The sequence below is a fragment of the Daktulosphaira vitifoliae genome, unplaced genomic scaffold, assembly GCF_025091365.1.
Source record: "Daktulosphaira vitifoliae isolate Bord-2020 unplaced genomic scaffold, ASM2509136v1 Scaffold_1, whole genome shotgun sequence".
NCBI lineage: Eukaryota > Metazoa > Arthropoda > Insecta > Hemiptera > Phylloxeridae > Daktulosphaira > Daktulosphaira vitifoliae.
The window spans coordinates 10,597,779-10,624,089 of NW_026099572.1; the positions used below are offsets into that span (position 1 = coordinate 10,597,779).

At 24.7% G+C, this 26,311-nt stretch overlaps 1 protein-coding gene across 1 annotated transcript in view; it reads right to left on the reverse strand.

Moving 5' to 3' along the window:
* LOC126896936 (uncharacterized) overlaps nt 1-15,088 on the reverse strand; it is a 171,007-nt gene extending 155,919 nt beyond the window's left edge. The window contains exon 1 of the mRNA XM_050670134.1: nt 14,718-15,088. Coding sequence (XP_050526091.1) covers nt 14,718-14,775 — 58 coding nt within the window. The 5' untranslated portion in view covers nt 14,776-15,088. The remainder of the gene's footprint in view (nt 1-14,717) is intronic.
* Between the last annotated feature and the right edge of the window lie 11,223 nt (nt 15,089-26,311).

The following is a 26,311-nucleotide window of genomic DNA, read 5'->3' on the forward strand; positions in this document are numbered from 1 at the left end:
AAAGTTAATACTATCAGTGAAAAATTTTCGCAATACTAACTGATAACTTGAAACTCAAAATCAGAACTATTTTGAAATATTTATCGAAAATTTAATGTTTTAATACTATTAATAAGTAAAAAAAAAGTTGATTACAAAATAATTTTTTTTATCATTTTGAATTTTACATATTATTTAGCTATGTCACACAAAATTGTACATCGACACATAAGGGTGAAAAGTTATCATGTTATATATTAGCAGACAAGAACGTAAAACAATTTTTACAGAAATTTCACACAACACAAAATGATGTAGATCAACATTCACAATTCCTCGAGGAAATCCAGCAAAACTTTAAAAACTTTTGAAAGTTTTAAGTACACAAGTACAAGCTGAAGACCCACTTTTCGATTTAGTGATGTAACGAGTTCTTTAGTACCGCATACTCAGTCTCTCCATCAAAGCCTCAATTATCTTATACAATTAAAAGTTGAATACGTTTTACATTATTTCAGTCAGTTGGAAGTTTTTTTAATAGCCGTTTGTCTTTTGTACACATTAAAATTAATAACGTTTACGAAACAAATGATTAAATATGTATTTTCAGTTAAAAACGAATAAATATTTTAATTTTCAGTAATTATAATCATATTTTATGAATACAATTGTTCCATTAAATATCTTATAAATAAAATATTTTACTTTGATTATTAAGAAATATTTGAGTACAAAACATAAGAAATATAAGTGATTAAAATATAAACTAAAATGATAAATATATTTTTAAAGACCTTAAAAATACACATTACGCTACATTATGTAGAATTACAGTATTGAGACTACTTAGATGCTCTTTATTACAAAACCTTCATAAACAAGAATAATATTGAATAATAATACTCAACATAGACACTATTATTTTGGAATGCATTTTCAAAGTAATTATTCTAATTAAGAGTTTAAAATTATCAGCTGTAATAATTATATATTGTTTCATTTAAAAGTTGTATGTTATCAAACAAACGCATTTATACCTCAAATATGATAATTTACAATATTTTACTAAAATACTCAGTAGTTTAAAAAAAATTCAATATACAGCGTGGCCCACCACTCACTGACAACTTAAATAACATTTGATCCAGTTAATATTTTTAGTTGATTTTTTTTTTAAATAATAGTTATACGTTAGGTCTATAGCTATATCTCAATAATTAAATTTTTTACATTTTATTAAAAATATTAAATAAATGATTACTATAATTTGGAGGTGTGTAACTTTTTCCATGAAAATGACATACTTTTGAATGAGAGAGATACACTATACTACGCTGTAATATTTTACTATTTTATTGAGATAGTTTTCAATTAAAATAAAATATATTCAATTTTATAACTAAACGATTATAAAGTAATTAATGTAATGTAAATAATAGTATAATTTTTTTTTTGCTTCGATACGAAGTTTCGAATATCTTTAAATGTTATTTACTAAAAACGTTGATGTTATTACATTTTTATAATGTTTAGTAAATATAAAAAAATATAATATTAATTTGCATATTATTAAACATTTTTTAGCTTCGATGCGAAGCTAACAATGTATTGAGAAAAGGACAGAAGAAAACGCTATCTTTTCAATATACTTTTGAATAAGAGAGATAAGTAATAATTGCCTTATCTAATTTCTTATCATAGTGTTAATACCAAGTTTGTAATGTATACACATTATCATCATATGTATACACAGTAATCATGAAAAGACAGCGTTTTCTTCTGTCCTTTTCTCAATACGTATTTCAATGTTTAATACCGTAAAATAATACATAAAAATTAAAATTTTCACAAACTTCAAAACGATACAGAATATTTACTACTGAATATTAATAAGATATTTTTTTACTAAAATTTTTCTTAAATTCTACTCTAAAAAAAAGCTATCTTAGATTTTTTTTTACATTTTATTTAAAATTTAAAAATAAATAATATTTTTAATAAAATGTAAAAAAATTAATTATTGAGATATAGCAATGGACCTAACGTATAACTATTATTTAAAAAAAAATCAGCTAAAAATATTAACTGGATCAAAAGTTATTTAAGTTGTCAGTGAGTGGTGGGCCACCCTTTATATCTTAAATTAATGATAATGTAATATACTTTATTATGAAAAAAAAATTTCGGACTTTCTTTTGTCATAACGGTAAAAATAGTTACCAAATGCTATTTTTGTGTAAAAATTTTCGATTTTATTTTTTACATTTTTAACTTTATAATGCTATAACTTATTGAAAAGTGTATGGATCAACACAATTTTTTTATGAAATATAATATTTATATCCCTTTTTCATTCGACATACTTTTTTTTAAAATAACATCATTTCCCTTAATATATTTATATATTATAAATATATATAGATATTTATTTATTCATATATTACACTTATACATCAAAAAACTTATAATCAGGATATAAATAAGTAAATAGCAGATCATGTAGCTTTTGGAATAATTCTACAATTTTTTTAAATTAAACACTAAAGATTTGCATCGAAGCGTTTTTTGTGATAGTGATATCATTATACTTGATCCAACTATGGCACGTTACCACTATGCCCTGACCTTCCTGTGCTGGGTTTTATAATTTTCTACTAATAATATGTATAATGTTACAATAATAATAATAATTATTATGTCATAGTTTTATTGATTGTTTTTTTTATACGTAGAGTGAATGTTGAAAATTAGTATTACTAAAATATAATCATAAATTTACTAAGGTAAAAGTATCCTGTTGAAAATTATTATTATTATTATTATTATTTACTAATTTTATTTGTTAATAGCTAGAGCGCAGGTTTTTTGATTTTTTCATATAATTATTGACTTTATACAACTCAAGGAATCACTGAGTTTATAAAAAAAAAATTGGGAAATATTAGTTTCTTTATCATATTTTATAAATCTAAAAACCGCTCTTTACTTTTAATTTATATACAAGTGCGATTTAAATTTTTTTAACAATATCTTAACATTTAATTATTATTAGAGAATTCAGATAGTTGTACAAGTTATGAAACACTAAAGTTTTTGTCTAACTAAAGTGTTTTGGTTGTCTGTATTTTAATTTTGGCTCATGAATATTAAAAGTGAATCACCGTTGAGTAGTATCCTCTTAACCCTCCAGATTCAAAAACTACCCCTTTGGAATCAAAAACCATGAAATTAAATTTCATCCGTTAATGCCGCAAAATGCATAAAATTCGACCCTTGGCAGCTTAAACATATATCTCTTGTAGTTACTTATACACCTATACATATTATAATGTAAAAGAGAACATGTAGATTAGTACAAGATGTTTGAAAATGTCAAACCAACGTATTTAAATCTCTGTTCCTAATAAAAAGACGTTTTGAATAAAATACTAAAATTAATTGGATATTCTATTCAATGTAAATAATGACATTAAAATCCGCAAAGCCAGTCATAGTAACAATAAAACACGTGCCATTTGGTATTTATATAATTTTCTTCCGCACTTGGAACTTTATTGCTTTTGAAGGAATCCTTTTATATGAATATTTTTTATTTTTCCAATTCAAATATAATCCATTGTAACCGAGTCTTAATTTTGAATAAAAGTAGTGTGTAAAACTACAAAATAAAAGCAAGGAATCCTAGATTTCCAATCAGCAAATATACTGCGTGATTCAATTTTTGTATCGATAAAACCAACCAATCAGTTTTTTAACAAAAATTATTTTTTTACTATTTATTATTTATTATTTCAATCTATAGGATTTTGGTCAGTGATAATTTTTAATTATTTTTTTTTTCATTTTTGATTAACAATATATATTTTTAATTTTATATTATTATTTATTATTAATTTTTTGTTTATAATGTTCTTTTTGAACAGCTATGCTTGTGTTAGAGAAAATGGGAAACCTATCTATATAATCCAGAGCAACAAATTTGTAGATCATAGAACTAATAAATTTTATAAAATAAAAAACTTTGATACAACTAGAAAATTATTTGTAAATATCAAATATATCTACTTTAAATTTAAATACTTAATGGTTTTTCTTTTAAAAAAATGTCTATCGTATTGTTTGCTAATAATCTAGTCGATAATGCAATCCAAGAAATTTAATTTATGCGTATTATCGCTTTAAAATATTAATTTTTATTAAGCCTGTAGCAACTCTTACTGTGTAAACATCTCTTAATAATGTTTTGTCCCTTGTTCAAGTAAATACTATAAATTAAGTAAAAAAGAAGCTTTTAAAAGCATTACTTACCTATGTAAGATATCTTCGCGTCCAGGCTCATTCTTAAGGCATTATTTACGACAATAACTTACAAAATAATAGCTAATTTTATTTAGAAAATTTGCAAGTTTAATAACGTCTGTAACATTTAGCTAACTATTTAAACCTCGAATTCATGTCAGAATACTTGATTATTTTTCAGCAAACACGATTAACTCTTTAAATTATTACCAATAAATATCGTGAAATTGTACCTTATAAATTTAATATACCAAATTTATTAAATTAAAAAAATATATTGTTAATTCAAACTTTATTTTTGTTGTTGGGTTTTAAATATCAGTTTGTTGATTGTGTGAATGAATAAAGGTTAAAGTTCTAACGCAGAACTGATTCGTTTAGTACCTATCTGGTGTCACAGAATTGATATACGACTCCAATTTGGAAATTTCTCTTTCGAGTGCTCGACTGTTGTCCGTTGCTACTATCTGATTGCTGTACAAAAAAAAACATTAGCGGAAAAATAAATTACGGAGTCATTTAACAGAACAATAGGAGGATATATTCCCTAGTGTACATGGGAACTTTAAAAACTTAAACACGGTGTAGAAATTCTACCCAAAGTCTAAAAGAATAAAGAAAAAACGAGATGTGCTTGCAACCTTGCATTTCCTTATTAAAGATTCTGAGTAGATATTAAGTTTATTTATATTCTTATTTTTGTTTTATATACTTGAAGTTTTTATGTTTTCTTTTTAATTTAACAAAATTGTATACAAACGCTGATGTAACATGGTGATCCTTAAATATTAGGTAATACTACTAACATAATTTCATAATAATACATCTTTGCATGTTATCTATCAACATACTTGTTAAACGTTCTATAGTAAAATGCATTGTTCTGCCTGTTGTAAACAGTGCATTAAATTATTTTAACATTAACTAATTTTAATTTCAAGTTGTGTTGATTCATTATAATACCATTAATCCGATTAATTTTTTACAATATTTTTAAAGTCCATGCACTTATTTTTTACAGAAAGCAAGTGTATTTTTAAATTAGTCCGAAACACCAGCTGTGCGATATCTTAAGTTAATATTTATTACTAAAATGTTTAACTTCCTGAATTAATGTAAACTGTTAAATAGTGATAAAATATAACTACTAGAACAACTATTGTTAACTTTCGTAAAAGAAATTTAAGCTTTTTAGTTTATTATGCTCTATTCTGACATATTTAATGATATATTTTTTTCATAATTTCTTCAAAAATGATAATTATATTAAAATGGAAGATATACAGAGTGGCCCACCACTCACTGACAACTTAAATAACTTTTGATCCAGTTAATATTTTTAGTTGATTTTTTTTTAAATAATAGTTATACGTTAGGTCCATTGCTATATCTCAATAATTAATTTTTTTACATTTTATTAAAAATATTATTTATTTTTAAATTTTAAATAAAATGTAAAAAAAAATCTAAGATAGCTTTTTTTTAGAGTAGAATTTAAGAAAAATTTTAGTAAAAAAATATCTTATTAATATTCAGTAGTAAATATTCTGTATCGTTTTGAAGTTTGTGAAAATTTGAATTTTCATGTATTATTTTACGGTATTAAACATNTTGTGAAAATTTGAATTTTTATGTATTATTTTACGGTATTAAACATTGAAATACGTATTGAGAAAAGGACAGAAGAAAACGCTGTCTTTTCATGATTACTGTGTATACATATGATGATAATGTGTATACATTACAAACTTGGTATTAACACTATGATAAGAAATTAGATAAGGCAATTATTACTTATCTCTCTTATTCAAAAGTATATTGAAAAGATAGCGTTTTCTTCTGTCCTTTTCTCAATACATTGTTAGCTTCGCATCGAAGCTAAAAAATGTTTAATAATATGCAAATTAATATTATATTTTTTTATATTTACTAAACATTATAAAAATGTAATAACATCAACGTTTTTAGTAAATAACATTTAAAGATATTCGAAACTTCGTATCGAAGCAAAAAAAAAATTATACTATTATTTACATTACATTAATTACTTTATAATCGTTTAGTTATAAAATTGAATATATTTTATTTTAATTGAAAACTATCTCAATAAAATAGTAAAATATTACAGCGTAGTATAGTGTGTCTGTCTCATGGACACTAGTGGAGACCCATCCAGCGATATTGCTTAGAATAGTTTTGTTCCCCGTTGTTTAAAAAATTTTATTGCGGTTTTTCTTTTGTCCATAGTTGACCGTAATTAAAACGGATTTCGTCGTTAATGTAATAAAAACAAAACCAAACCTGGCAATATAATAATAATGGAAGTGAAAAAGAAGACCGGGAAAAAATGAGAAACCAAGTTGCTCCGGAACCATGTCCGACTGGGTCTGTCTCACTCTCTCTTATTTATAAATAACAATTCTGTGTTTCCTCTTCTATCCCCAACTATTACAATATTATTACTACTACAGAGGTGCATTGTGCGCATTTCCGTGTGATAATTATAACAATAATACAACGTTATTTTAAAAAAGGTTATAACAGTGCTAAACGAATATTGTTTAAAAGTAATAATAGATTTGTAAAACCAAGATAGTATCCTTTGTACCTAAGCCAATAGGTGCAGGTACAAAGACTTGCACAAAGGATGGTCAGGCTTAGAGGGGTTAGAAAGCCCCAGGGCGCTCATATCACAAATTTTACTAGCCTGTCATGATTAGTACATGATTAGACATAAGATTTTTCAGATTATATTTTTTCTTATAACTTTTTTTGGTAGCCATATTTTCCATAGGAGTCCTGCCTCGAGATACAATACCAGGACTCATTCCCTGAATGATAGTAGGTCTTATTCCGTCCCTGAGGAGATCTTGAGATTTACATTGTTATTATTAATAATAATAGTTGCTTAATGTCTATTCATATTAAAATGTGTAATTAAAAAATAAAAAAATTTTAATCAATTCTAAAAAAAAAAAACAATGAAAGTTTAGAACAGTTTCAATAATTTTTTTTTGCTTTAATCTCTATTTTTTTTTTTTTTAATTTGATGCAGTATTTGTAAGGTACAAAATATCTAGCGAATTTTTATCAATTCAAAAATTATTTTCATTTTATTTTTATAAATTTATTACTTATAAATATACAATGTATATTTATAATGTGTCATATAAGAAATTGTAAAATTATAAAAATTAATTATTTTTAATAGATTTTGCTTTAAATTCTCTATGACGACATTAATTATACTTTAACAAAAATAACTATAAATGAAAATATTTAATTAATTTGATAGTTTTTCTTTAATAATTGATTCTCTCAACAATAGAATTTAAAAATGAAAAATATATACCCCTTTTAATAGGATTTCTGGTAATGTTTTCAGTAATATGACAAACAAGTTGTAAGCAACTTTTCACTTTGGGGATGTGTAGATTGTAACGTAGAGTCAGTAAATATTATTATAAAAATGGTTGAACACAAATTGACTAAAGTTGTTTTTAAGCGACTTTTCTCGGTTTGGAAGGAAAAAACTTTTGCAATTTCATGTTCCAGTTATTTATACATAAAGTTTAAAAAAAAGTATATATATAATTATTTTTCAAAAGTGCTAATATTACTTTTGGGCTTATTGCTTACTTCCTACGTCCTGTATCGCCGCTCTAAAGATATTTTATTTTTAGTCTCGTTTCCTTATAACATAGTCATTAAGTGTGCCTAAGATACAAAAAATGTTCATTAAAATTGCGCCAAAAAAATAAACTTTATCTTTTAGCGCTGTCAAACTTCATTTTTCGTATTAACTGTTGATAGTAAAGAGGCAATTCAGTGGATACACGTTGTTATTGGAATTATAATGATTAGAAATGATGCTACCAAAAACAAACTATTTGAATGTAACAAAAAAGGAAAAATCAATAAAACATCGTATATTGTATAATGGAAATTTTTGTAATTTTTAACATGTTTATCTTTAAGTCTTATAATTAACTTAAACTAACGATCCACACTACACTAAATTGGCTTTTCAATAAATAAAACTCTACTCGGAAGTTTACAAGAGGATATAAACATAGAGGACGTTGATTCTCTTTAAATATCACTCAACGTAGAGCTGAAAACACGTGTTCATATATGACTGTTATTTTAGGCATTAGAATATTTGCTTCTAATTTTTACTTAATAATACAAACTAAAACTATTTTATTTGACATTACTATGACTTTTAACTACTGTTAAATATGATATTTTAATTTGGTTCTTTTATTTTCATCGTGTAACAAAAATATAGTTATAGAAAAATTATACATTAAATCGCGCTAATAAGAAATTGACTTATAAGATAAGTACATATTTTTAGATCGATACACAACTAAATTGATGTGAATTACAATATTAAAAAAAAAATTGTACTAATTCGTACAAATCGTTTGCAAAAAATGTTTGGAGGTTTTCTAAGTCAAATTTTCTTTTCTTATAATAAGTTCTATATAAATTTATATGTAATTTTCATAATTTTTGGGTATATAAGTAAATATTACTGTTCTACACTAGTATTGTCCGTGTATGCAAGTACATAATGTTATTATCATATACCAAAACAATTCCCAATATTATTAGAAACGTACTGCATTTTTAATAAATTTCTGATAGGGCCACATTTTTCAGCGATAGTAACATATAAATTCTCTTGAATTTTACTACAGCTTACAAATATTTGAAGTAATGTCTCTAAAATAATGTGTAAGCAAAAAATAATTTAATAAGTTTTTAACTTTGAAATGAAATGACATGTTATTTTTAAAAGAATAAACGAAAGCAAACATTTGTTTGGATCAAATTCTTACAGTAAAATATAATATACGATTTGTATTGACTGGACGGACGATGAGATTCAGGTAAAGAAAAGACTTAAAGATATATCTTTCGTATCAGACCGTATTGACGTGTCCCCAGAGATGGTTTGTATTTATTCATCGAATACAACAACGACTTAAGCTTGTAGATAAAAGCTATTGGCGATGATTTCTCTTCTTGGCTAGTTTTTTGTCACATTTATAAAGGGTCTGGATGGGCTAAATCAAGGGGGTATCAAACGACACTAGATGACTCACCGTTGTTTTTATGACAATATTGGTGGTAGTAGTGATGAAGCGTTATAACAATAGCCACCCCTGTTGTAACGTGGATCTAATATTATAGTGCACTTTTGAGGGAGTTCAATACAAGCGTGACGTCTAATGCGAGCAAAATAAATTCAATGGAATGTTTGAGCTGATGGGAGTTGATTTTGCCACATGTAAAACAAGTGAACTTGGACGGTGGACGAGACCAATAATTTGTACTTTAACAACAACATAAAAAATAATAGAACAATGGAATTTAAACGTTTTTAAGTGTTAAAAATAATTTGAGAAAGAGAACTAAAAGTTAAGGAGACTTAGTTCCTTCGAGATCCACTCAAATAGCACCTATGGTCTTTTAATTTTAATGGATTAAACTAAAAGTATTATTTTGGTATTTATTACATGATTCTTAAAAATTTAATTACTTTTCTTTCAGTATATAAATTATTTTTACAAATTTAAAATAGCTGAATTAAGTTTATTTTATAAAATTTGAATCGACAAAAACGTAAAAATTAGTTCTACAAAAACTTTATAAATGTTTAATTTATCACATCCAAACACATATAATAGTACAAATATTAACATCGGAGAAATTTCAAATTTTTTTATGTTTTTAATAATTTATAATTATTTTAAAATAATTGAATACCATTGTTTAATATTCAGAATGGGGTCAGAATATGTTCTTACAAGTCCTATAACTTTTAATCTAGTTAATATTTTTCAATACATTTATTTTAGAAATACAATTTTTATACTTTTGAACTGTAATAATTTCATGAATTCTTTATTTAAAAATGAAATTTTTTTATTTACGAAAAGTTTTGTATAGTAAATAAAAAATAAATTTGGTAAATATATATTTTATTATTGAGCAGCAGTTAATAAATTTATAGTATTTTAAGTTTTATGAAAAATGTTATTATTGTATTTATTTTGCAGTAAAAAATACAAAACATAGTCAGAAGAGATTGCATAAATAATACCCCTATCACTATGTTTATATCTAAATATATATATGATGGTAAAGTACTTATATATGAATTAGTTCAAGTTAATGTTCATCACAGTGAAATTTTCACTTAAAATTAATGACAGAACTAACATAATGAACAAATTAAAAAAAAAAAAAATATAATATACTTATTTTATATGTAGAACTTGTAAAGTTCATCTAAAAACGAATGATTTGCATTCTCATTCATCGAGCTTTCACTCAATCATTCACTCTCACTAAAAAATAATGCACTCATGATGACATTTTATTAAATTTTGTTTATAAAATAAATATTGAACTTGTCAAGCTTTAACACATGCTTAGCTACTTCAAATATACAGGTAAATTATATTTATTATATAAAAATTATATACAGATGTCTCACTATGCATATTTTGCATTTAATTGAACGCATTCATTCCAATCCTTATTTTACAACTATGTGGTACTAACTACGGTGTTATTATGACAACCATGTTAAAAAATTATCGTTACCGTACCAAGATAAAATATTATTTCATAAGAATTAATTTAAAATTTATATTAGTTCTAAATTCTAGAGTTATTTTTATACAAACAAATGATAGAAGACAGACAAATGAACGAACTAAAAAAAAAACTAATTTTAAATTAAAAAATAAATTCATTATAACAAATATACAGTTTTCAGCTTCGATGTGAAGCTGAGAAGGTATTGGTTTTACTATAATGTTTTATTTTTTTTTGTGTCTGTTACCACTTTTTCTCAGCTCTCACCAACCGATTTCTTTCAGCAATACGTCAAAAGATCACAAATCGTATCTAGTCGAAGACATTACCCTAAAAAATTGAAAAAAATTCTCTCGTGGAGGAAATCTCCAAAAAAATTACAAATTTAAAAATCGCTAATTTCGGACATTTTTTTAATTTTTTTTTATTAAAAAATCCATAACTTTTTTTTTTTAAATTAACTTTTCCATCTTAACATTTGAAAGTGTTCCAAAAAGTCTGACACTTTTATATTAGATTAAATTATATTAAATCTGATGTAATATACTTCATTACAAAAAAATTTTCGGATTTTATTTTGTCATCACGGTGAAAATAGTACCGAATGCTATTTTTGTGTGAAAATTCTCGATTTAATTTTTTACATTTTTAACTTTATAATGCTATAACTTATTGAAAAATGTATGGATCAACACAATTTTTTTATGAAAAATAATATTTACATCCCTTATTAATTCAATATACTTTATCTTAATCAGGATATTAATAAGGAAACAGCAAATCATGAAGCTTTTGGAATAATCCACCAATTTTTTAAAACTAAACACTATCTAAAGATTTGCATCTAAGCGTTTTTTGATAGTGATTTTAATCACTGCAGATATCATTATACTTGACCTAACTATGCCATGTCACCACTGTGCCGTGACCTCCCTGTGCTGGGTTTTTTATTATTTTTAATATTAAAAACAAATAATACTAAATACAATTATAAGGTAAACTAAAAATAAATGAATTATTTAAAAAAATCACCATGAAATGTTAATTATATCAAATTTTATAAGAGTATATAACTCTTTATTAGGTTATACTAGGTTTATTAATTTGATGATCATCTGTCATTACATAGAACATTATAATTTATCTAGTTAATATTTACAAATCAGACCTTCATTGTTCTGATCTGTAGATGACATATTTCAGTCTTGATAAGTAACCATTATTTGAGTGTTTTAATGAATGCTATTTCCAAAAATTATATTGATTTTTGGTGTCAAAAGTTTTATAACAATTAAATTTTATATCATAAAAAAAAATAAATTTTTAACAAAAATTATATTGAAAAATTAATTCTTATTAAATCTAAATAAATGTATTGTTACTAATCATATAGTAAATACACAAATTGCTTTTCCAATAATCCAGTATATTAAAAATAAGTTCTGGAGGATTAAAAACAAAGAGAAACGTTATCAAAAAAAAAAAGAAAAATAGAATGTTAATAGAAAATTTTAAATGTAATTTAAAAAACGTAAGATGTAAAAAGTAAATACGAATGACCTAAATATATAACCAGCAATGGACTATGGCTGTATTTAGGTTAACGTATATAAATAACAAACGTAATAAACCGGTGTTGCAAATTATATTTTGCCAAAGTAGTTTTATTAACATTTTAATGGCAAATTCATCAGAGCGTAGGCAAAAAAGTTTTGTTTCTTTTTGTAGTAAGCACTAACTAAAAGAAAAATAACAAGTGGACAAGTGAAAAACAACACTCACTATACTATGTCACAAGAAGTGGTATAGTATAATTAGTACAAGTTAATATAACGAAAAATTAATATTATATTTAGTTGTGTTAGGTTTGGTTCGGTACTTTCTTAATAAAAAAATATAACAACTAAATTACTTATAAAAAAACTTTTACTCAAGAAATCAATGCATAAAAAAATGTCTTTAAATTTCCTATTTTTTAACTTAATTAAAAATTGTTAATATTTTTTATATTTAAATTATTATACTTCATTATTCGAACTTATAAATTAATGAACGCAAGGTTAATATAGACAATTAACTATCCTTATGTAATAGTTCATAAATTAAACCAAGAGTTATATGGATAAAACATATAAATTCAGGCATATGTTTTGTAGTTTTATAAGCTATATATTTTCAAAAATTTTACTTGGGCCAGTTAAAAAAATTATTTTATTAGATATTTGAAAAATATACGATAACCTAATAAGGTCTAACAAATGATTAACTCTTTTTTGATAGATTCCAAACAAATTCAATAATTTTTCAAATATAGCAAAAAATAACCAAAAATGTATAAATAGTTTACAATAAATTCATAAATATAATATGAGCAACAAATCAAATCAAATGTTGTAGACAATTTAATATTCTTTAATTTTATAAAAACAATTGAAAAATTGGTGAATTGAAACTAAACATATTTACAATATAATAAAAATCCATTTTTTTCGACAGACATTAAATGCTAATTATACAACTCCAAAACACAGTTTTACCTTTCGCATTTTTTACTTAATTTTTAGACTGCGCATAAGATTTTACATAAAAAATTATTTTCTTAAAATTCTCTTATAAATATATAATCAATTTTTTTTATAAAATGTATAAAAATTAATTATTAAGTTACTGGTTTTCATTTGGCTAATATGTAGTTTAAAATCCAAGTAGGTTGTAAATATATTTATTTTATGAAAACTAGTACATGTCAAATAATATTATGGTACATATTTTTTTTCAGTTGTAATAAAATCGATTTAAAAATTTTTTTCTTATAGTTATTAATAGGCAAATATGAAGCTTGATAATTATGCTAAAAGTTGAAAATTGGAAACTTCTACATACTATAAAAGAAAAAAAAAGGAAGAATCAGTTTGTCCATAAAAATCTTTAAAATAAGTTGGTACGCATTGTTTTGTCATCCCTTCCCCTTTTTCCATAGGGTATCGTAATCTTTAATTTAAACAGAAACTATTAACAAATGTTAAATTTAAAAATAAGATTGAAATTTATTTAAAATGTAAATATTTAATGAATTTTTTAAATAATTATGCATATATTGACGAACATGATTTGTGTAGGAAAAATATAAATGACCATTGCTGGTTTGATTAATAGTAATTTTAATTGTTTCATCATTATATTGTCTAAGATTACTTTGTTTCTTAAAATAACATTCACTGAAATATCTTATGTTGGCAGTCTTTAATTTTTTAAGATCAGAAGTTTAAACACACGTGTAGCAATTACCCTTTATTACGATGCCCTACGTCAACATATCTCTTAAAATTTAATTTATTACCTAATTATTAAAAAATATGTGTATGAAATTAGCTGTTAAGAAAAAATATAATTCAATACTTTTAAAGTAATTATAGTTAATTATATTTAATTTTTCTTGATTAGTCGTAATGTAATTAGTTCATCAATTAAGTTGGTTTTATAATTAAATTGAAAATATGATCAACAATTTTCAATCATTGTTTACAAAAAATATTATATATTTTTACTATTTATTTACATTAAATGGTTACCAATACTAATTATAGTCAACTATTATTACTTCAATCTAAAATTTCTAAATACACTGTAATAATATGTTGATATTCATTACATACGATAAAATTTTTCTAGTTATCATTATCGAAAATATACATATTACCTATATCATGTTCAATTACCTAGAAACATAGGGTAATATTGGGATTTCATGACGTTGATTCTTAAAATACTAGAATATCATTCCATTCCAAAGAAACAATTATGACTAATGTATAAATCCTTACCGTTATAGACGAAAAAGTAGAGTATCCATAGCACTTGAAATTTTCGGTTTCGAAACATGATGGCTGCTTCTCTGATGAAGTCCTGCTTGTGTTTTTATCGCAACAGGTTACATTAGAAATTTAATGTGAAAACCAGTAATTTAACGTTATTGTGTAAAAAAATCCATTTAATATGGACTTTCGATCACGTAAATGAGACTTAAGACATTATTTAAAGTGTTATGAAAGAAATAAATGAATTGGAACAACTAGTCGTAAAGAAAAAAATTGAAATCGAATAATCTGAATACCGTTAAAATTGCGCAAAACACGTAGACCAAGGGACCGACGGCGGTTACACACAGAACGTCCTCCAACAGCGATGTTTTTCAACTGATGGTTACCGGCGCCGACGGATACCGATGGGGTCCATCGCATTGCCGTTCGACGACATCCCTCCAGTAAAGTGCCGCCTCCACACGCGACTCCTAACGGCTGTTTGTCGGTGTTAATGTTTAATTGATGGAATACATTAAATATTAAATATTAACGTCAATCTCATGTTTAACGAGCAACTATTCTGTAAAATAAGTTATTTCATTATTATTGTATAAACGTTCAATGGCTAACGTAAACCGTGCAAATTTGAATTTGGCTAAGTGAAAATTATTCTGTTAACAAAATTTTAAAAATATTAGTCTAATAAACTTTATATTTAAAATATTAACTTGCAATAATTTTTTGTAAAATACTTATGAACAAAAGAGTTGTTATAGTGAAGTTTTACTGTACTACAAGAAAGTTTAAAGGTAAAAATTTAATTAGCGTTTTTGAGATATAATGTCGGGATAAGGATAAACTGTTATTTATTTAAAGTATTTTTGACTTGGTAAACAGTCAATCTAAATGAATTATTATATCTGACGGGTGGTTTAAAAATATGTATAATTCTATCATATTATAACATGATATATTATTGTCAACTAGTTGACAATAATTTTCAGTTATGGTTTTAATTTTATCAATTGATATTATTCTTATATATAATAATGATTCATTTACAAATAAAATTCATTTAAACAACATTTTTACTTAATCAGAATTGTAGGTTTTAAATGTATAATCAAATATAATAGAATTAAGAATACAATTTAAAAAATTTCAATGAAATAAATAAATTTTAATTAAGGAAATATAATATAATTAAGTTATTAGTTTATAAATATTTATATACAGCAAGGGCTTTAGGAATCTGGGGGCCTGAGGTCTTCTAAAAAACTTTTCTTCGTTTTGATCTGAATATGGGTTACTTATTTACTTAAGTATAACGAAAAAAAAACAATACCTTTATAATTCATTTTAAATTTTGTGCATTACCTTTCTTGAGTATAACCCATTACTTCGAATGATTTTTTAAATGACTAACATTTTATTCACATAGAATCTTTTCATACTCTGCCCTCACTTTTTACTCTGGTACAAGTGCCATCATACATATCCTCTATTATATTAATGCACTTTTTTGATCCTCTTTTTCTCATTAATGCCCATTTTAAATCTTCTCTCGGTACTCTATCATACGCTTTCTCCAATTCTATAAATACCATACACAGCTTTTTCTTCTTTTCCCTAAACTTTTCTATTAGTTGCGTCACACAAAATAATGGCTCCATTGTTGACTTACCAAGCATAAATCTAAACTGGTTTTTAAATACCGATGTCTGATTTCTTGTTCTCTTGTTTATTATCGTTTTCCAAATCTTCATATTATGATTCATAAGCTTTAACTCTCTATAATTTCCACACTCATGTATGTCTCCTTTACCTTTTAGTACCAATACCACAATACTATTACTTTTTTTTTTGCATTTTCCCTTTCAATAGAATTTTATTAAAAAGATCCATCAACCATCTTATGCCAACACCGCCTAATATTTACCATACTTTTACTGGCACTTCATATGATTCTACTGCTTTATTTTTTTTTTCATTGATGTTGCAACTTCTCACACCTCTTAATCACTAATTGTATCTACCAATCCCTCATTCTATAAAGTATTGTGTAATGTCTCTTTTGGTGTTAATTTTACTATGATATGTTTATTAATTTTTGTGTGTGTGTGTGTGTCTGTTACCACTTATTCTCAGCTCTCAGTGGACCAATTTCTTTCAAGGATACATCAAAAGATCAACACTAGTATCTACTTAAAGATAACCTCAAAAATTGATAAAATAATCCCCTTTATCAAATAAAATGATTCTTAACCAGCTTTTACCATACAGACCATTAAAATTATTTATTTTTAATATTATTTAAGTTTTTATTATTGAATTAGGTTTGATATGATAATAGGTTTCAACAACAAATTATTACTATTTAAGTAATTATTATTATTACGATAAAAATGCAAAAAAATATTGAGCTAAAAGTCATGGTAATGAATTCAATTATCTTTTATTAAATACTTTCACAAAAATCAACTTTAAAGGACCAAAAAATGTAGGTAAAAATTGATATTTTGCAATGATTATTTTTAACATATTAAAAATCAAAATCAGTAATAATTTAAAACAATATTTTTTTGTTTTTAATATTTTATTTATATGTAAAAATTCTTTTTTTAATAAAAAATAATAATATCAAAACTTAGAAGTGATAGAAAAAGTCTTATTTCAGATTTAAAAACAGTATGTTGAGGGGTGAACGGGAATATAATTAAATTTATAAAAATTATTCGTACGCTCAGAGTTTTTTAGTTGTTATAATTTATTACTAATAATACAAATGTAGAAATAATAGAAAGTAATGTGATTAATGTATATCTCGTTACAAACTGAACCGCTAGAGGTATCGCGGTGTACTAGTATTAGATAAAATACAATATGCGATTAGCGCCATTTAGTTTAGCGGCCATTCGATATAACATAGGCCGCAATACAATGTGAAAAGTTGATTTAGAAAAGTAAATTTTGGATTCTGATAAAAAATTCTTGTAGAATAGTGTTTTTAATTGATAAGAAAACGATTTTTTTTTGAAAAGTATTGCTTTATGCCCTTTATATTTCTTACGCGTTAAAAGTAAAGAATTTATTATTTTAACAATTTCTCTGTGACAATTACAATAAAAAATTATTGAATATCAATTTTATGCTAAAATTAAATACAATAATTAGTATCTATTCATATATTATACTTATGAAAACTAATAATGACTTATAACACTAATCATAATATAATTAAGGAAATGAGAGTTGATGTTGCTTTTGTAATTATGCAACAATTTCTAAGATTTAAGCACATTAACAGATTTGCATAGAATCGTTCCTTATGATAGTAATTTTATTACTATCAGATATCATCTACACTTGTCCTAACTATGCCACGACCCTACTGTGTTACCGTTATTATTCCATCATCGTCGTCTGTTAGCAATCTGTTATCACTTTTTGTACACCTTACATTGTGATAATCTTTAGACTATTTTTTTGTTACTTTTTCAAGTCTATAAACTTTTTTTTTCATTTTTGTTTTTAAATTTAAAATACTTTAAATAGTTAAAAAAAATTTTTCCGTCTTTTCAAGGTAAAAAAAAAAATTCCATATTTTTAAATTGTTAATATGACAAAAAAAAAAACATTACAAACAATTTCATTCCTTCAAATTTTTTTATTTGATCCCTTCATTCGTTACAACATTTTAAGTAAATATAGTGGGTATGTATCGCGGGCAGAATGTACCATATACTAGTCATGTTGTATCCAAATTTTTTCAAATAAAGTTTCTATAATATTTTACATTCATAAAAATCTACTATACTAAAATTATCAACAAATAATTAAAAATACAAAATATATTTAGAGTATTAATTTAAAACTAAAAATAATTAATTCAAAAAGCCACAAAAATACTAAAAAAAAATGTCGATACATATTTTAAGGATAATGTTACCATCATCAGTGATAATAACACTTGGACCGAAATATACAACTTAAATATACTAATTTGACTATATAAACTAGTATTAAAATTAGTAAATTACGGTGGGACACCTTAAATACTTTTAGTGACCTTACCATTTTTAGTTATCATTTAGTCGATTTTTGCTAGTTTACACAAGTTGAATAATGAATTTTGTAGTGAGACAAGATCCCAATTAATTAAATTTGTATTATTTTCATACATTTATATCGATTTTTATATTAAATTCTTTGTAATTATTTACGTTTTTTATTTGATTATGTCTGAATTATTGTTCAACCACAAGAAATTTAGCAATTTCTTGATTTTTTTAATGTTTCTAAGGTTTCTTTAAACCTGATACCTATTTTTTTTTGTTGGTTGGGGTTAGTATGTTTTTAGTATTGATCATGGTAACATTGTTTGCGAAGTACAAATACGTAATATTTTAGTATTTTTTGTGGCTTTTTATGTTAAATATTTCATAGTTTTTCATTGATATTTTATATATATTTATTTTAAATATTATTAACCACAAGTGATCAATTCTTATTATCTAAATAAAATGTTGGTTATCTTACTTCATATATGTGTGTTTTTTTTTGTAGTTAAATGAAAACATTTTTACTGTGTAGTTGAAATAATTGCATTATTAGGAATAAAATTTTACAGCAAAGACGTTACAAAGGCAATTGGTTTGCGGTTAATAAATATGATAAATAAATTATTGTTGATTGGCAGAATACAGGATAAAATTATCTTGGAAATTTACATACAACCAACTTATCTAATCGGCTCTAGGGGTTAGTTACTACTTATAACCAAGGGAAAAAAATAATTGGTTCAAAATGTTATTACCTCTCACGTTCGATTTTATACGCTTAGATCAGTGTGAGCCAAACATGTTTTCAAATTGAACATCATTTCTCAATGTGGTCGAACCTCTATAATACCTACACTAGAAAGAAGACCACATAAGACAAATTGTATCGTTTATAACAATGGCACATGCCAGTCGATGTTACGTTACATAGCTATAAGAATGGATGTCTACGAATACACGTCTATAAGTACAGAGATACTTGTTATAGTTTTCCAAAATCCTTAGAACAGAAAAATATCCATCGTGAGCGTAGTATAAAACACATAAATTTAACATAGCACACAATTTTCTAGTAAGTTCATTAACATAATAAACAATTTTATCTCACGATGTAACACGTTCCTCACATAACATATTATAACATGAGTAAATGTACAGAATATACCATTATATTAAACTTATAAAATATTGTTACTAAAAAATATAATGATACGTCTTCTAAAATAGTTGTCTAATAGATTTTGTTTTAACTCAGAATCTACAAAAATCTACAAATTATAAAATTAAATTTATCTGTACAATTTGTAGTCAGTCTCAGACTTCATAGTATATAGTAAATCACTATTAAGCCAGTATCAATAGCAAGTTGATGGTGTTTGTGAAAGTTAATTATGTTTAAACATTTTTTATAAAATTGCATAGATTATGTATTGTGTAATCGCCATCACGTCTAGCCTAGACGTTCTAGGCATCTACAAGATAGTGATACATATACACTCTTGCACACATGAACGCTCTCGCGTTTATATGACATTTTTTGGTCACAATCCTCCTGCCTAGGTAAAAGTGTCAATAGCTTCTAAAATACTGGTAAAAAGTTTTTATCGATCTGTCAATAAATTTTATCAATAAATAAGTTAGTTAATTTTATATATTTCCATTTGAAAAAATGAAGTGGATATCCTCGTAACACATAAGGAATGAAAATAAAAAATAATTAACGGTTGTTAAATTAAGAAAAACAACAATTTAACTAAAGGTACTAAAAAATGTTTAATACTATTAAATTAATTTTTCAATTAATTAAGTGGTTGACAATAACAAATCAACTTCTATCTAATCAATTAAATTTAGGTATCCAAGTATTTTCAATTTATACAGCTTCTGTTACCGTTGAGATGGTTGATTTCAAACAATTCAATTACCAGGAATCTACTTGTTACATTACTCTTAGATGAAATAAACAATAGTGAAAGTACGTATGAGAGCCCTAGAGATTGTTTTTATTTTTATTTTGACCAAATTTCATTCAGAAAGTATATAAATTTTGTTACAAAAATTCAATCTTAATGATTCACCTGATTGCTCCAACCGGTATAAAATTGAAAATGTAATATTATTTATCATGCTACTCACGTCTATTTCGATTGTTCAGTAGGTTTCAACGCCAAACGCTATAGCATTGCATTTATTTTATCTTGTCTATTCACTCAAGTCTTCTTTTATCCCTTAAACTCTATTATCCTACAATAATTTATTGATGAGAAGTATTGTTCTGAAAGTAGTAATTTTTAATAATGTTTCCATATTTTTTTTACTTCACCTATTGAGTTTTATCCAAACAATATCAAAATAAAAAATAATCTGAAGGCATATCAATGAATATATAACAAATATTTTCAAATATTGTAATTTCACCTGTATTGTATTAACTATACTAGAGTATAGTTTTGATTAGTTCTTAGAAATGGACGGTTAGTAAAAAAATGTTTGTGAAATATTTTTGTATAATAATTTAGTACAATAATCATATCAAACAAACATACATGATGTTTATATGCTATTTATGAGCTATTTTGGTAGCCCTATGTTATAAAATTATTTTTATTTCAATTATTGTACATACTATTAATAATGACAATTAGCCAATAGAGAGGACTATAGCCACTATTGTACATCTTAGACTAATGCACTAATGCTGTATTTAAAATGTTGCCATACATTTAAACTGATCATATAAGTAATTTTAAATTACTATTTGATTGTAAATTTGTTTTATTTAAGAATGCCATAACATTTAAAACAAAAAAAATAACTTTTTCAACTTAACTTCAAATATAAGTCTGACACTTTTATCTATATTTTAAATTAAAGCTAATGTAATATATTTTACTATGGAAAAAAAAAATTATAATATTTAGTAAATATAAAAAAATAAAATATTAATTTGCATAATATTAAACATTTTTTAGCTTCGATGCGAAGCTGAAAAGGTATCGGTTTTACTATGATGTGTGTTTTTTTTTGCGTATAGAAAGTAGAATCTTTTCAACTTATTTTTAATTAAAATGTATTTATTGATTATTACATACGTAACCTAATTATCAAACATAAATATTTGTCATATTAATTACAACAATTTTGTTATTATTTAGTTTAGTCTAGTTGCTGATTTGAAATCGGTGAAAAAATTATTTTTGAAAAGTAAATTTTTTTCGGATGAAAATTCCTTGTAGACCAGTAAATTTATTGACAAATAACAAATAATTATTTTTTTTAAGTATTGAATCGAACTTCAACTTTTATATATGTTTGTCATAAAAGTAATAACTACTTTTCAATTTTTTATAATTTCTCCATAAAAATTACAATACTAAATTATTAAATATCAAGTTCATACTTTAAATTTACATTTAGTTGATATAGTAAATATTTATACATATATTACACTTATAAATTATAAAACTTCTAATCAGAATATAAATAAATAAGTTCATGATGCTTTTGGAATAATCCACCATTTTTTTAAAATTAAACACTACAGATTTGAATCGAAGCAATCATAGATAATTTGATTAAATAGTTCAAAACATAATTCACTGTCATAAGTAGTTTAAAATGGTGCAAGTAGCTACTTTTATTTTAACATAGAATTTTTTAAAATATAATATTTGAAAATAATTTATTTATTTATTTTTGTATTATACAATATACAACATAATCAAACAGAAAAAAAAATAAATATTGAGTACGCCACAGACGGCAATGAGTACAGAATATAAATACAAAATATCCAAATAATTAAATAAGTATAGCATACATAGAAGTTTAAATTATTAACATACAAAATTAATAATTAAAATACATCGCTACAAATAGATTTTAACTTGGTTAAATGGTCATTAAAGAAATCAAAATTTTTAATTAAATTGCAAAAATGTAGCATTCTATTGACTGGTGAATAATAACTATAATTCTGACAATATGAGTTAACATAAAATAAATTATTAGATCGGAGATGAAAATTAGGAACATTAAAAGGAATTAGACTTAAAATTTCTGGACAATCTACATTATTATTAAGGAGATTATAAATCCAAAAAACATCATTGCATTTTCTCCTGTAAGCAAGGGAAGTTAAACCAAGAGAGATTTGTATTTCATCAATCGACACATTATAATTCCTAGACTTAAAAGAAATGAAGGGTAAAAAACGTCTTTGTATAGATTCTATTCTATTAATTTGACCTATTTTATATGGATAACAAATAATAGATGCATATTCTAAAATTGATCTTACAAATAAAAATACATTTTGATACACAAAGTATTATTGAATTCATTACAATTTCTTTTCAAAAAGCCAAGTGTTAGTGACGCTTTATTGTAAATATAATCTATATGGTTAGAAAAATATAAATCGCTGGATAATATAACTCCTAAATCTTTAATACTATAAACATTAAGCAAATTACAACTATCAATCGTATACTGATTAATATTTACATTTTTAGAACGAGTAAATGTTATCAGATGACATTTATTTGTATTAATTACTAATCCATTTTTTTACACCATAAACTGCATTTATCTAAATCTGATTGTAATTTACCACAATCATCAATTGATTGAATGGTCATAAATAACTTAAGATCATCCGCAAAAAGCAGATAGTTGTAGTGTTGAAAAATTCGACATAAATCATTAATAAAAACGATAAAAAGTAAAGGAGACAAATGGCCACCTTGTGGTACTCCTGGAGTAACATTAATTATTTTCGAAGTAAAATTATCTATTTTAGTTTGTTGATTTCTATTTTTGAGAAAGGAAAAAAACCACCCAAGCATTGGATTACCTACACCCAAAAGTCTTAGCTTTTTTAACAAAATTGAATGATCAACTTTATCGAAAGCTTTTTTGAGATCAGTATACACAGCGTCTACGCGGCCTCCAGAGCTTATATCGGATATTAAAGTAGTGTAAAAAATAAGAAGATTTGTTATAGTTGATTTTGATGAACGGAAGCCATGTTGATTATTAACTAAAATAGGTTGAAATGTATATGCAAGCTTAGGTAGAAATAATTTTTTAAATAACTTTGGTAAGACATTAAGCTTAGATATGGGGCGATAATAAGTTACCTCACTTATATCACCAGATTTAAAAATAGGATATATAAAGCTAAATTTCCAAAGATCTGGAAAACAACCAGATGATAAAGAAAGGGAATAAAGGAAGTGAATCGGCCGGGCAAGAGCACAACAACAATTATTAAGAAATATTTCAGAAATTAAATCAGGTCCAGTTGAAGTGCTATTTTTAAGATGAGAAAGACCTTCATAAATATCTGATAAAGATAAATCACACTTGGAAAAATCAATTTTATCACCTTCGTAATTATCCAAAGACAACGGATCAGTATTATGTGCTGAGAATACTGAACCAAAATATTCACCANGAATACTGAACCAAAGTATTCACCAAAAATATTAGCAATGTCTCTCATATTATCAAAGCGCGAATTCTTGTACTTCATTACATTAGGTAATCGGTTTACATTTTTATAATTCTTTATATACTTCCAAAAGTATTTAGGATTATTTATTAAACTGTTTTGAACTTTATTTAAATAATCAGAATAGCATTGCTTNTAACTTTATTTAAATAATAAGAATAGTATTGCTTAGATAAAAATTTACAAGTTGCACGGGTAGATGAAAATTCATTATAGATTGACTGTAATCCGTATTTCTTAAATTTTTTATGCAAATAATTTTTTTTGTGTATAAGGGACTTTAATTCTTTTGAAAACCATAGTGGAAAAGAAGATTTGTAAAAGTAGATTTTAGGCACATTAGCATCTAACAATCTAGAGATTATTTCATAAAACTTACTTAATGCTGAGTTAATTTCATTTAAATTATAAAGACAAGACCAATCTACATCATTTAATAAATTAACTAATAAAGGAAAATTAGCATGATTAAAGTCATAATACCATGTATTATTCTTATATCTTGAATTATAACTATCATAATTGTATACATTACTAATTAATAATGATGGATGATACCTATCGGGAGAAACTAAATTATCATTAGAACGAGATACCAGATTTGAATTCTTATTAACAAAAACTAAATCTAAAGAATTATTAAAGTCGTTTAACACAGTGTTATTTTGATATAAATTTAAAAACGAAAATTTGTTAAAGATTATATTAGCACCTGGTAGATTAAGACCAGAATATATAAGACCAGTATCACCACATGAAAATTTAACACCAGGTACATTGTAATCACCAGCTAATATAAAGTGAGTATTATTAGTCATAAAGTAACTGGACAAAGAGTCTACTGCTTCCACGTGAGCTTCATATAAATTAGGAGGACTAGAAGGGGGAATATAATAAGTACCTAAAAGAAATTTATGACTATTCCCTACTCTAACTAATACAAAAATTTGTTCAACATTTATAACTGGTATTGATAATATTTCAGCATTAAAGTGTTTGTGCTACACCACCACCACGATTGTGCGTACTAGTACTCATACACCGGTCATATCTAAATACATTATAGTTATCAAAACCTAGTTCAGAATCAGAAATAGAACCATTTAACCAAGTTTCAGTTAACAAAAAATAATCAACATTAATAACTGGAATACTAGTTTTGAGATTATGAATTTTAGTTTGAAAACCTCTTAAATTTTGATATAACCCAGTGAAAGTTTTTTTTTTATTAACAGCATTTTTTTACTATTTATGAAACAATTAAAATACGATAAATTATGATTAGACAAAGAAGAAAAATCATGAAATTGATCATTGTAACTTACAGAATTATAAAAAGGATTAATTAGTTTTTTGGACATAGTAGGTACACCTTTGACAAATTTTATAATCAAATTTGCTTCGCCTGCTAAACGTTTATGGTTAAGTTCATCTTTCAGATTCCTTATATGAATTCTTTGATTGTAAGTTAAATCAGCATTGACATATACTTTTTCTCATTTTTTAATTGCTCGAAGTTTAGATTTATTTTTTAATAGCTTAGAAACGTCAGCTATAGAATCACATTCGATAAGTATGGGTCTAATTCTGTTATGATGGGGTTTGCCCAGACGTTTTACGCTATTTACTTTTAAATCCAAAAAAATATCTTTTATTAAATCACTAACGATTTTACAAGAGGATTCTAAAGTTTCATTAGGCGTCTCAATAATATTATAAAAAATTATATTTTTTTGTTTTAAAACCCTATTTTGAGCCTCGATAATTATTTTCTCGGAAGATATCGGATTAAAAATCAAACAATTCGTCGATTCTAACAACGAAATTTTTTCACGTAATAAGTTGATATCAATTTTTAAGGCTTTATTTTCTTCCCATAACACGTTTAAAGATTTTATCATACCTTCTAACGAAGAATTAAGATTGCTAAGTTTAGTCTCATAATTAATTAGCTTTTCATTTAACGTTTTGTTTTGGATATTTTGAGACGAATTCATTGATTTGAGTTTTTTTATAACGTCAGATAAATTATATTCAAC